Source organism: Rattus rattus, chromosome X (assembly GCF_011064425.1).
Source record: "Rattus rattus isolate New Zealand chromosome X, Rrattus_CSIRO_v1, whole genome shotgun sequence".
In the NCBI taxonomy this organism is placed as follows: Eukaryota; Metazoa; Chordata; class Mammalia; order Rodentia; family Muridae; genus Rattus; species Rattus rattus.
The window spans coordinates 33,275,563-33,288,535 of NC_046172.1; the positions used below are offsets into that span (position 1 = coordinate 33,275,563).

The 12,973-nt window shown below is 36.3% G+C and overlaps 1 protein-coding gene across 4 annotated transcripts in view; it reads right to left on the minus strand.

Annotated features, from left to right (window-relative positions):
* The window catches only part of Bclaf3 (BCLAF1 and THRAP3 family member 3), a 56,849-nt gene that overhangs the window by 13,965 nt on the left and 29,911 nt on the right, over positions 1-12,973 (minus strand). For 3 of the 4 annotated variants that reach the window (XM_032889671.1, XM_032889673.1, XM_032889670.1), the window contains exons 9-11: positions 8,445-8,559; positions 6,992-7,087; positions 1,057-1,209 (exon numbers count right to left, since the gene is read on the minus strand). In XM_032889671.1, the coding sequence (XP_032745562.1) occupies positions 1,057-1,209; positions 6,992-7,087; positions 8,445-8,559 (364 nt within the window). The remainder of the gene's footprint in view (positions 1-1,056; positions 1,210-6,991; positions 7,088-8,444; positions 8,560-12,973) is intronic. The other variant, XM_032889672.1, reaches the window with a different exon arrangement.

The window sequence follows — 12,973 nt, forward strand, 5'->3', positions numbered from 1 at the left end:
TGACATCTAAAGTATCAGAATAACCATGAAAGGCAACAGAAAAACAGAAACCCATATTGGTTTAGCCTCTAACTGTAAATCTGTTTTATTATAGGTCATTCGGAGCCTTTACTTAAATGTTCATTTTAAAGATTACCTACACAACAAAAATGCTAAAATACAAAGTTCAAAGAGCTATGTTGTATTACAGTTTTCTCTGAGATTGAGATATTCCATCCTTCAGGGAAGCTCCTTGAGCAGGAAGTAAACAATTCAAGATTGTTTCGGGAAGTCTCTGAAACTGGCCAGAGTAAACAGTTAAGTTGCTCTCAGATGGAAGAAAGCTGAGCTGCAAAAATGACTCTTAGATGGGAACTGAGTTGCCACATCTCTGACAATGTAAGCCTCAAAGACACTCAGAGGAGAAGAGATTCAAAGACTCTGAGACCAGCTCAGCAAACTGAAAGAAACCAGCCTACCTGCCTGGAAGTTCTGACCAACTTAAGACATCTGGAAAAGTATTCTCCAACCTGTTGACCTGCCTGCAGACTGCAGTACTCCACGTTCCCAGCTTTGTGAGCTGCTACCCATGCTGGGTAGGTTTTGGTGATGCAGCTGTTTTTGAGTCATTTCTGTCCCATAAATAATCTCAATAGAATTCATTGGCTCCCTAAGTGAAACTTTAGTGGTATCTGTACTTTGTTCTGTCATGGGTCCCTTATCTGGGGTGGGTAGGGGTGTGTGGGTAGGGTGTGTACACATCACGTGCGTGAGTGAGTGTGTGTGTGTGTGTGTGTGTGTGTGTGTGTGTGTGTGTGTGGTGGGTCTCCCAAGGAAAAGATTTGTCATACAACAAGCTGGCATATTCAAATTGTTTCAGGTAAAATGGCAAAAACATTTTAAGCTAAAATTTAAGTTTCACAATTCTATCAACATTACTCTCGAAGTTTTCATTCAACTATCATACAATAAATTCATTTTTGAAATCTAGGTTGTTTCTTAAACTAGATGAAAAATCCAATTATCTAGAAAACACTTAAAGTTATTCAATATTTTTAAAAGCATTGTCAAACTAACCTTTTTTTTCCTCAGAAGTCTGTTCCTGAATTTATTGGTAATAAATCCCCTTGGTCCAGCAAATCGTAAACGCTGGTATTTGGCCTGAATATACAAGCTCTTCTGTACCAGGTGTGATTTATAATTGGGCTGGAATCTGCCACCCAAAAAGTTCTGTAAAGGATCCAAAGAGAATCAAAGGTTAAAAACACAGTTTCCAAATCTATTCTATAACAAGCATGAGAATAATATTCACAATAGCCCTTGATTCTAGGCACCATGAGTACTTCAAAAAGGCATTAATACCTTCACTAAAGTATATTTCTTTTGTATTAGTTTTTAAAAATTTGCTATATAGGTTTTTTAATTGCTAGTAATAAAGCTAGAAAGATGTCTCAGTAAAGTGCCTGCTAAGCAAGAATGAGGACCTGAGTTTGGATCCCCATTACCTGACTATACCAGTGATGGGTGTTGGAATAGGGAGGTAGTGATAAGCAGATCCCTGGAGTTCATTGGTAAGCCAGCCTATCCAAATTGTTGAGCTCCTGGTTCAATGCAACACTGTCTCAGAAAACAAGGTAGATTTAATTTTATTCTTCTACATGTTGATGCTTAAGTTTCCCAGAACCATTTGTTGGAAGATACTATTTTTCTCCAGTATTTATTTTTTGGTATCTTAATAAAAATTCAGGTAGCATGAATCCAGGTCCTCTATTCCATTGTGTCTATTTTTTACAAGTATCATGCTGTTTTTATTACTATTGTCAGTCTCTGTACTATAGCCTGAAATTATATATGTTGATACCTTCTGTATTAGTCTTGGTTTTCATAATTGTTTTGGTTGTCCTTAAGTCTTTTGTGCCTCTAGATACATTTTAAGATTACTTTTTCCACATTTATGAAGAATGTCCCTAGAATCTGTAGATTGCCTTTGGAAGGACTGCCAATTTTACAGGATTGAACCTGATCCATGAGCATATGAGCTATTCTATCCTCTGGTATTTTCCTCACTTTTTTTTCTTCATTGTCTTAAAGTTTTCATAGTAGAAGTCTTCTATTTTCTTGGTTAAGTTTACTGTCAGATATTTTTTATATGGCTGCTCTAAATTAGATTTACTGATTTATTTTTTTTTCACTATGCTTGTCGTCAGTATATAAGAAGACTTGTAACTTTTGCATATTAATTTTACATTCTGCCACCTCACGAAAGTGTTTTCTCAGTTCTGAGATTTACCCAGGGTCTCTAATCATATCATTTGCAAAAAGGAATATTTTGACTTTTTTGTATTCCTTTTATTTCCTTTTTGTCCTGTTGCTCTAGCAAAGATTTCAAACATTATATAGAATAGCAGCAAGAGTGGACATCCTTGCTTTGTTCTAATCTTACCGGGAATGCTTTGAGGTTTTTTCATTTAGTATGATGCTGGCTAGGTTTGAGACATAATGCCTTTATTTTTTTTTTCTTTTTCTTTTTTTTTCGGAGCTGGGGACCGAACCCAGGGCCTTGCGTTTGCTAGGCAAGCGCTCTACCACTGAGCTAAATCCCCAACCCCTCATAATGCCTTTATGATGATGAGATATACTCCATCTATCTCTAAACTCTTCATTACTTATTTTTCTTTAGATTTATGTTATGTTTGCCAGTATATATAGGCATTACATGCATACAGTACACTCAAGAGGCCAAAACAAGGCATTGACTCCTCTATAACTGGAGTTATGGATGGTTGTAAACTACTAGGTGCTGAAAAACAAATGAGTCCTTTCCAAGAGAAATGAGTGATCTTTGCTAAGCTATCTCTCCAGCAACATGCACATACCAATCCTCATGATTCTTATCATGAAGGAATGTTAGATTTTCCCTAAGGCCATTCTAACATTTACCGAGATGATCATGTAATTTCTATCTTTGTATTTCCTTATGCAGTGAATTACATTTATTGAACTTTCCCAGTATCCCTGGAATGAAGGTAACATGACCATGATAAGTACATTTTTTTTTAAGACAGAATTCAATATGCAATTACTGAGAACTTTTACATCTATGTCCATCAGATAAATTGGGCCTTCTTTTTCCTTCCTTCCTCCCTCCTCCTCCTCCTCCCCTCCTCCCTCCTCCCTCCTTCCCTCTTTTATTGTGGTTCAGTTTGGCCAGTTTGGTATCAGCACAATATTGGCTTTGTACAAAGACTTAGAAGCACCCTGGTACTTTTCTACTTTGTAAAATAATTTGATGCACTGGTGGTAGGTTTTTTTTTTTTTTTTGAAGGTCTAATAAAATTCATCAATTAAATTATCTGGCACTAGAGAGTTTTAGTTGTGACAAATTTTATTGTTGTAAAAAGACTTATTTATTTAATAAAAGTACACTGTAGCTGTCTTCACACACACCAGAACAGAGCATCAGATCTCATTACAGATGGTTGTGAACTACCATGTGGGTGCTGGGAATTGAACTCAGGACCTCTGGAAGTGCACTCAGTGCTTTTAACCACTGAGCCATCTCTCCAACTAGGGTTGGCTTTTTAACTTATTTTATCTTGGTCTAATTTTGGTAGGTTATATGTACCTAAAAATTCATCCATTCCTTTTAATAGAATATAGGTTTTGAAGGTATGTCCTTGTAATTTTTCATTTCATTAATAACTATTTTCATATCATACTTTTCATAACTAGTTTTATTAATCTGGGTGTTCTCTTCCTTTGAGTTAATCTGGTTAAAGGTTTATCAATTTTATTTTTTTCAAAAAACCAAATTCTTTGTTTCGTTGATTGTTTACATTTTTTTGTTTCATTATTTCCACCCTAATCTTAGTTATTTCTTCTCTTCTACTACTTTGTTCAGTTTGCTCTGTTTTCCCCCCTTAAGATGCATTGAGATCTCTAAATTTTTTTGATGCAGGTACTTATCCCTATATTATATATCACCTGCACAAAAGTCAACTCCAATGGATCACAAACCTTAATATTAGACTTGAAACTCTGAATCTTCTCAGTAAAAAAGTAAAGATTACACTTTAACATATAACCATAAGGATTTTCAACATAGAGGTGTACAGGTTTTCTAAATAGGACTCTAGTAGCATAAGAAATAAGGACAACAACTGATAAATAGAATCTCACGGAACTAAAAGAGTGTCTGCATAGCTTGAGAAACCATTAACTAAATGAAGAGGCTGCACACAGAATGAGCAAAAATATCTGTCAGCTACATATCTGAGAGAATTATTAACTAGATATATAAGGGACTCAAAAATCTAAACTCCATGCAAACAAACATCCCAAATGTGCTAAGGGACTTAATAGAGCAAACTCAAAAGAAACAGGAATGTCTAGAAAATACTTTAAAAACTGGTCAACATACTTAGTCATCAGTGAATTGTAGGTTCAAAACTATTTTAAGGACTAGAAAGATGGATTAAGAGCACTGGCTGTTCTCCCAGAAGACAAAAACTTGATTCCCAGCATCCATACAACTGCTCACAATAGTATATAACTCTAGTTTTGAGGAATTTGACACCACCTTCTGGCTTCCACAAACAATGTACGTCCCTGGTCTATTAGCATATATGCAGAAAAAGTGTCCATACACATAAAATTTAAAAAGTGCTATTTTTAAGACTTCACCTCACTCCACTGAGATGGGCCATCATCAAGGATACAAGGATAACAAACACCAGTCTTGTTGTAGGTAAAGAGTACCACTAGTGGACATGTAAACTGGTATATCCACCTTAGAAATCAGTCTCAACACTTCTAAAAAAATATTAGAAACAGACTACTATATGACCTAGTCATACCGCTCTAAAAAATTGATATCTCACTACAGAGACATCTGCACACCCAAATGATAGCTCTATTCACAATAACCAGAAAACAGAATCAGCCTAGATATCCATTACCTGGTGAATATATAATAAAAGTATGGTATGCACGCACGGGGACACTTTATTTAGCTATGAAAAAAGTGAAACTACAGAATATGCAGAAAAATAAATAAAACTAGAAAAGAAATATATTAGGGGCTGGGGATTTAGCTCAGTGGTGGCGGCTTACCTAGGAAAGCGCAAGGCCCACCAGGTTGGTCCCCAACTCAAAAAAAAAAAAAAAAAAAAAAAAAGAAAAGTATATTCGAGGTAAACCAGGCCCAGAAAGACAAACAGCACACAATCTCTCTTACGTTCAGTTTTAGGTGTTTAACTAGGAATACCTATAAAATCTAGGAAAGCAGGAAGTAGATAGTGGGCAATGGTGCCTTAAGGGAAGGGAAACAGCAGAACATAGGCAAAATGAAAGTGGAGCGGGAAATACTAGGAAGAAACTTCAAACAGGGACGAGAGTATGGAAAGTTGAGGTGATAGGGATGTCATGAAAATGAGAGTATAAAAACGTCACCTGAACACCTGCTATGTGGTAACCCAAGTAAAAAAGTTTGAAGACAGATACTTTGAAAGGCTAGACAATGCCAGTCCTAGAAATAATAAGTTGTGTTGGCAGCCATGAGGCCAAGATGCCGACCAGTGAGCTTTTTATACTTTTAAATCCCTTTTGAAATACGAAGTACTTAAAAAATAAGAAGCATTAACTAACTTTTGACTTCACCGGAGACCCATAGTTAAGACACTAGATTTTCAAAGAGAACTTGGACTTTTGAAGTGTTGAAATGTTTAGACTTTAAGGAGTATTAGAGAGAGAGTGGGAGAGAGAGCTGAACTCCCAGAAGTGTGGACAGTACTGAGAACTCAGAGGAGACAACTACTTTCTGCCCATATTCCTGACTGAAGACGAAATCACCTAGTGCCATCTATGCCCTCTGGACCTAGGACAGGGACCTAGGGGCAGTCAGGGACAGGACCCTTCACGTTTGTGCCTGCATTGAGAGCTAAAAGCCAGTCGCCAGGAGTCCCTACACCCCTGAGAGCAGAGGTAAGAGCAACTCTTCTACAGGCAGGTTGCCTGGAGGCTTCTGGTCACACATACCCAGAAGTGGCTCTATGCGCTCAGAGCCAGTTGAAAGAAAATAGATCTACAGGAGTGCTGAAACACAGGCCTACACAAGGGCTAGGGAATTGGAGTTAAGAGCAGCCCAGATGGAACATGGCAAATTCTAACTCAAGATTATTGATAGGAAAGTAGATTCCAATAACATAGAGGGTAGATTATCTGCCCAGTCTAGTGCTGATTAAAGCTTATTTCAAATATAAAGGTTATGTGTCTTTTATCAGGGAACTGAATGATCAAAATCAGGACAGAAAAAACAGATATGAGATTAAATATTTACAACAAACTATATATATGTACATACATTCACAGATGCTTAAATAAAATCTATTCCTGCAAGTTCCTTCTTCTTTTCTTACCATAAGATAATACATAGTAATTGTATGAATGATGAAAACTAGATTCTGTCCTATAGGAGGCATAAAAGGGCTATACATATTTATGGTTTGATCTTGTCATTTTGTGCTGGAGGTGGGAGGAAGGAGGAATCTTCAGTTTTGTCAGAGATAAGCAATCATATGTAAACCTTTCCAAATAATTTTATAAACCTTCCTCATTCACTCCTCCCATATACTTCTTGTGGCTAGTTGCATTTTCAAGCAACCTCCTAGAATGGTTTGAGAAGTGACCCAGCCCACATGTTTGTTTCCATATAGAATCTACCTCTGCTCTACTAAGTCTTAAATCCTTTGTAATTTCCAGAAGCAACTGCATTACTATTTGAAAACAGGATTCCACTAGTAAAAATGAAATTCAAAGTCAAATCCTGATGAAACAGGTCAGTATTAAACTGGTAACTATTTGAATATAAATTCCAGAAGTATTTACAGAAACTAGAAACACTAGTTAATAATTATTTAAAAGACCACAAAAATAACTTTAATGTACTGACACAACATTACTTCCAATATATAAGCCCCACAGTCGGATATAAATGAAAAACAACACTCAATACCTTAAAAGGTCCTTTAGAGCCTCTTCTGTTTTGATGATTTTCCTCAATTCTAAATATCTTCTGAGTAATGGCATCTTTTCTCTGCATAGTATAATTCTGAACAAAAAGTATTAATATGAGTTAATATATCTTAAGGGTTCCTTTAAAAACTAGTCTCACCATTCAAGACATAATTTTGAAGATTAAGACCCCAAACCAGGAAGCATGAAGCTTACATACTTCTTCTCTCTTTATGACCCATGCCCTAGTTTGTGAGGGGCCCGTTTTCATTCATGCCTGTGAAGTGTAAAAAAAAAAACACTCTGTATAACACCATGGTTGACTTTTAGAAAGTGGACTATAAATCTAGCATTTACTCATGTATGCATCTTGAAAAGAAAGGACTTGGTAAAAGGTTTTCTACTGCCCAAGAAATACACCAACTTTCCACATTGCCAGTAGGCAAATTAGCCCAACACATCAACTTTAACTGATCGAAGGTAATATTCTTACAGTAGCTTGGGAAGGCCCAAAAAGAAGAAAAAAGAGCTACATGAGCACTCTAACTACAAAGAACCCAAATCCTCTAGCAGGAACAATTAAGATGGTACCCATTCTCCAGTTTCCTATTTCTAAAACCAACAATCTTATTACCTTCTACTTAATCCATTTCTGTGGAGTCTGGCCAGAGGGAGGATTGTACTACGCAGCTGCTGACATGGCTCCTAATTATCTCCATCAATGATCCTTCTCTTTGACTGTGGGTATGACCTAGTAGTTTGCTTCTAGTAATAACCATATGGTAAAGTAATGGGATATTACTTCTAGAATTAGGCAACAAACTAACTTAGGCTTCCATCACTTAGTCATCACTTACAGAAGAGCTGTTGGCTGGCTATTATATCATGATGCATTCTATAATCAAATCTTTAAAATAGAGTGATTAGTGGTTTGGTGGGTAGTGGGGACATGGAATAATTAAACAGGCATGAGAACCTTTACTTGGTAATGACAATATCCTATTCAGGCATGGTGCCACATGCCTGTAATCTCAGTACATAGAAGGTAAAGGCAGGAGGGCTGCAAATTTGAGGTTAGCCTGGGATATACGGTGAGTTCCCCTGCTTAGCCTGAGCAACAAAGTGAAATCCTGTCTCAAGTCCAACAACTAGACTATGGTGATGGCAATATATCTTGGAGAATTACTAAAACTCACCAAATTATACGCCTGAAATGAATGAACTTTAGATTATATAAATTATATTTTAATTAAGTTGTTACCAAAACATCTTAAGAAAATTAGTACTTTAATAAATTGAACTTCAACTAAATCAAGAGATGAGCTATCTTCTATCATAAAATCTTCAAGCCTCAACGTTCTTATAACACATAATGAAGTTACAAGCACTTTGAAAAGTATAGATATATTTATAAAGAATATACAAAAATGAAAAACTTGAAACTCCAATCTTACTATGTAAGGTTTCTGAATAAATTTTCTAAAATTTGATTTTATAAAATGTGGAGGCTTTTGAAATCCATCAGCACGAATAGTCTTCACCTTTGGAAAACTGGAAGACTGATGATTCCTAATAAAGGAAAAAAAGAATCTTGTTACTTTAATCACTCAAGAGGAAAGAAACCTTAAGACATATAGTACAACAGTAAAACCTCAATGCTCTGTCACTACTAAAATTATAAAGGATAGTCATTAAGACTGACATTTTCAACAAATATTATTTAACTAAGCTGAAAATTACCAGTAGAGAAAACAGTATTCCTTGTACTAGGGGTCTCAATCTGAGGTCCAAGGACAGGATTCCTGGAGCCTATAGTTGATAACATGCAAGTTTTTCCCCTCAAGTAAAAGCATCACTGCCTCTCCTGCCCAATTCCTGAGACTCTACTTGGCAGACACACTGGTGGCTCCTGACCCATCCCATTTATAAGGGGAAAGGTAGAACACAGTCATCTCACTGGCAAAACTGTGAGCTCTGACACTGCAAAGGACAGGCTTCCAGCTCCTGACAATGAGATTAAGAGACTCTGACAATGAAGTTCTGCTTGGGAGGAAGATCCTGGAAGTCTCATTTCTATAGCCCTTGGCCAATTCTTTCCTTGCCATACCCATATTTCCCCATAATACTCTTAAGACCTTTTCTAGTCTTTTGCAGGCCCTGTTATAGTGAACCAACTACCGTGCTTCAGCCCTACCCCACCTCCACCATGCATTTTGTATGGGATAAAATTCATATTCCTGATGGTTTCCCATGTCCTTCTTACCTTAGCTCTTTTATGGCTTTACTACGTGCTTTCTTCCAATCTCCCCAATACATATACTGAACTTTAAGTAGTTAACTGTGCATACATGGTTCCCAGCACATACCATGATCTTTCCTCTTCTACAACTTTGTACCTTCAATTCCTCCTGTGGTCATTTCCTTCCATTCAGATTAACTTCAAAGTTCGGCTCCATTTGTACCTTGTCCAAAAACTTTCCTAAACTCCTCTGAGGTAGAATAGATAACCCTACTGTGACACATACAGCATTTACAGGTTCTAACCCCTATGTCTCCTATTTGTAGCTATTACTTATACCTGTGGGCTTAATGGAATATGCTTTGAATACCACTGTAGTTGCTTTATTTGTGGCCCCAGAACCTGATACAAACTAAGATTTCAGGGTTTCTGAAATGTTCAAAACCTACTGCCCTATCAAAATGTTTGTGATATGATATTATAAGGCAAAACAGCAGGGTACAATTGTAACACTGTGCATTGAAGATAATTTCAGTACTTAAAAAGTACATATAGATGCCTATAAAAAGGGTAAATGTCAAAAAATAGATTAAATATTAAGTGATCATTTCTATCTAGCAAATTACAAATGCCTTATATTTTAAAAATCCTCTTTGCAAATCTTATCTAATAAAGGAATACAGGTTAAACATCTCTAATACAAAAATCTGAAATATGAAATATTCCAAAATCTAAAGCCTTCTAAGCACAAATATAAAGAAAAACTCTATACCTGATCATATAAGTCAGTCAAAACAGAGACACATTAAAATATTGTATAACATTTCCTTCTGTGTATAAATGAAATAATATAAATGAATTTCTTATTTATTTACAGCACCCATCCTCCTAATAGCTCTCTCTCTATATATATATGCAAGTATTCCAAGTAATCCAAAATCTGAATCAGTTCTGATCACAAACATTTCCGGTGAGTAACACTCAGCCTGTAGTATCTAGAATATATAAAGAACCCTTAATATAAAGAACATGTTTTACTTATTATATGTGCGTCAAAGCATACATATGGAATTCAGGGGAAAATATGCTGGAGTCAGGAGTTTCCTTCTATCATGTGGGTCCCAGGAATTGAACTCAGGCTGTCCGGTTTGGTGCAAGTGTCTTTCCCCACTGAACCATCTCACTGGCCTGAAGAACAGTAAAGAACTTTTATCTAGGTGCGGTGCCTCAGACCTCATGCCAAGCACTTAGGAGCCAAAGGTAAAGAGATTTCTTTTGTTTGGGGTCACAGTGAGTTCTAGGCCAGCCAAGGCTATTTGTCTCAAAATAAAAATGAGACCCCCAAATTTTTATACCTTAGCAGTAAAAACATTAACATTAACTTGATTATAAAATGGGCAAAGGATTTGAACAAAAATTTCTTTACATAAGACACACACACACATACATACACATATTATGTCAACAAGCATATGAAAAAATGTTCACTAGTCATTAGGGAAATACAAGTCAAAACCACAATGAAATGTTATCTTACATTCACTAGAATAAAAAAGCTATAATAAAAAAGATGTCTCACTCGTGTTCCTAAAAGCACCACTTATAAAATGCAAAAGGTGGAAAGCCTACAAATATCCACATAAAACCAGGTAAATACAATGCAGTATATCCAAAGACTACTCCAGCCTTAAAGATCTTTAAGGAAAGAAACACTGACACATGACACAACATGGATGAAATTAAAACCATTATTAAACTGAAATAAGCCATAAAATGAAAACAGAGTAATTTTTTTTCTGTAATTCTTACAGTCCATCTTCTACCCTGTAGCCATGGTAATCCTTTTAAAATTCAGAGTCTGACTTTTCTTTAGTTAGAATCTCAAATGTTCCTAATTCCACTCACTATAAAATTGTTTTCATATCCTTCATGATTTGGCCTCATCTACAAATTTTTTGTATGTGTTGTGCACTCTTGCACGTCTATGTGTAGGTGTAGGTACACATGTGCCACTGAGCACATATGAAAATCAGATGATAACCGAGGATGTCACTCTTCACCTTCTACCTTGTTAGAAACCAGGTCTCTTGTTTGTTCACTGTTGTGTCTGCCAGGCTAGTCCACAAGCCTCCAGTTGTTATATTGTCTCTGCCTTCCAATCTCCCAATAGGACAACAGGATTATTCTGGGGACCTAAATCTAGTACAGGTTTGTTAGGCAAGTGCTTTGCCCACTGAGCCATCTCCCCTTTATACCATACTGCAAACCCACTAGACCTCATTCTAGTCCTTAGAAGTTCAGAAAGAAAACATGTTTCTGGTTAAGATCTCTGCATTTGGTTCCCTGTAATGTGTATAATCTCAGGTAATGTAGTTGGCTGAATCAATTCACATGCCTGCTAAAACCGTAAAACTCTATTACACAAGTCACTCTTCCTGCTGAATTTCCATGTCTACCTTAGTTTTTAACCATTACTCCACTGACATTTTCTTTCTCCGACCATTAAATTCCAATTGCCAGAAGTCAAGAGCGTGGATTTTCATTGTATCCCCAATGCATAGAACTGCAACTTTACAAGAAGGAAATAAATACATATCTCTTGTACATAAAATGACCTCTATAAAGTCCTATGTTTTGTATAAACTTTCTTTTCCCTAAGGTCCCTACTGATAAATAAAATTTTGGTAGTTTCATGTCCTTTTTAAGTTCAGTGATAAAATTTAAAGCTTTTAAATTACACACAGCCCACATCTATATAACACATCTCAATTACATTGTAGGGGACTTAGTAACACTGGTTAGAAGAAATAGTGTGTCAGAAGATTTGCAAACAGCATTAAGACTTGGGAGAAATCAAGGAAAGATACTGATCACAATGAGGAGCTAATAGAGAACAGCAAGGTCTTAGACATTGGATGATGGAATGCCCAAGAATTAAGCTTGTTGGCAAAAGATCCCAAAACAGTAAGGAATAGTAATCCAAACAGAAATGAACTATGGCTAAAGTATCATCTGCCACATCTGCTGCTCTGTAAAGTCATCATACATTTAACAAATATGGACTGAGCTCAACGGACTGGAATATAGCGATGAGTAAACAGTCAGCCTTCAAATAACTTACAATTGAATGGAAACCCACAGGAGGAAATCACTAAATCCTATGATTTATAGCATTATGCTTTATCTGAATCTCTAGAAACTACATGCTGAAATTTACTTATGTAAAAATGAGACCAATTTGGCAAACTTCATTTCTAAGATGAAAGGGTAAACTTTAATAAGGAAAGTAAATGCAAAGAAAAACAGTTCTACATCATTTAAAATTTTTAAATTTCATTTTTATTTAAAGGTGTTTGTATAGGTGTGTAAGTGTGTGGATGTCCCTGTCATGATGCACAGGTGAAAGTCAGAGAACTGCATGTGGAATTCAGCTCTCTTCTTCCACATGGGTTCCAGAAAATGAACTCAAGTTCCAGTTGTCAGGCTTGACAGCAGCAAGCACCTTTACCCACTGAGCCATCTCCCCAGCCCTGGTATCATTTAAGAAAACAAGAAGCGAAAACAAAAACCAGAAAGAACCCCACAGGTGTTGGTAAAGACACAGACTTGAACCTCTCAAACACTGCTGATAGAGTGTAAAATGATGTAGTCATGTTGGAAAACAGTTTGGCAATAACCACCTATCATCACTTCTACATATAGGTATATACTTAATAAAAATGAAGACATGACCACACAAAAACT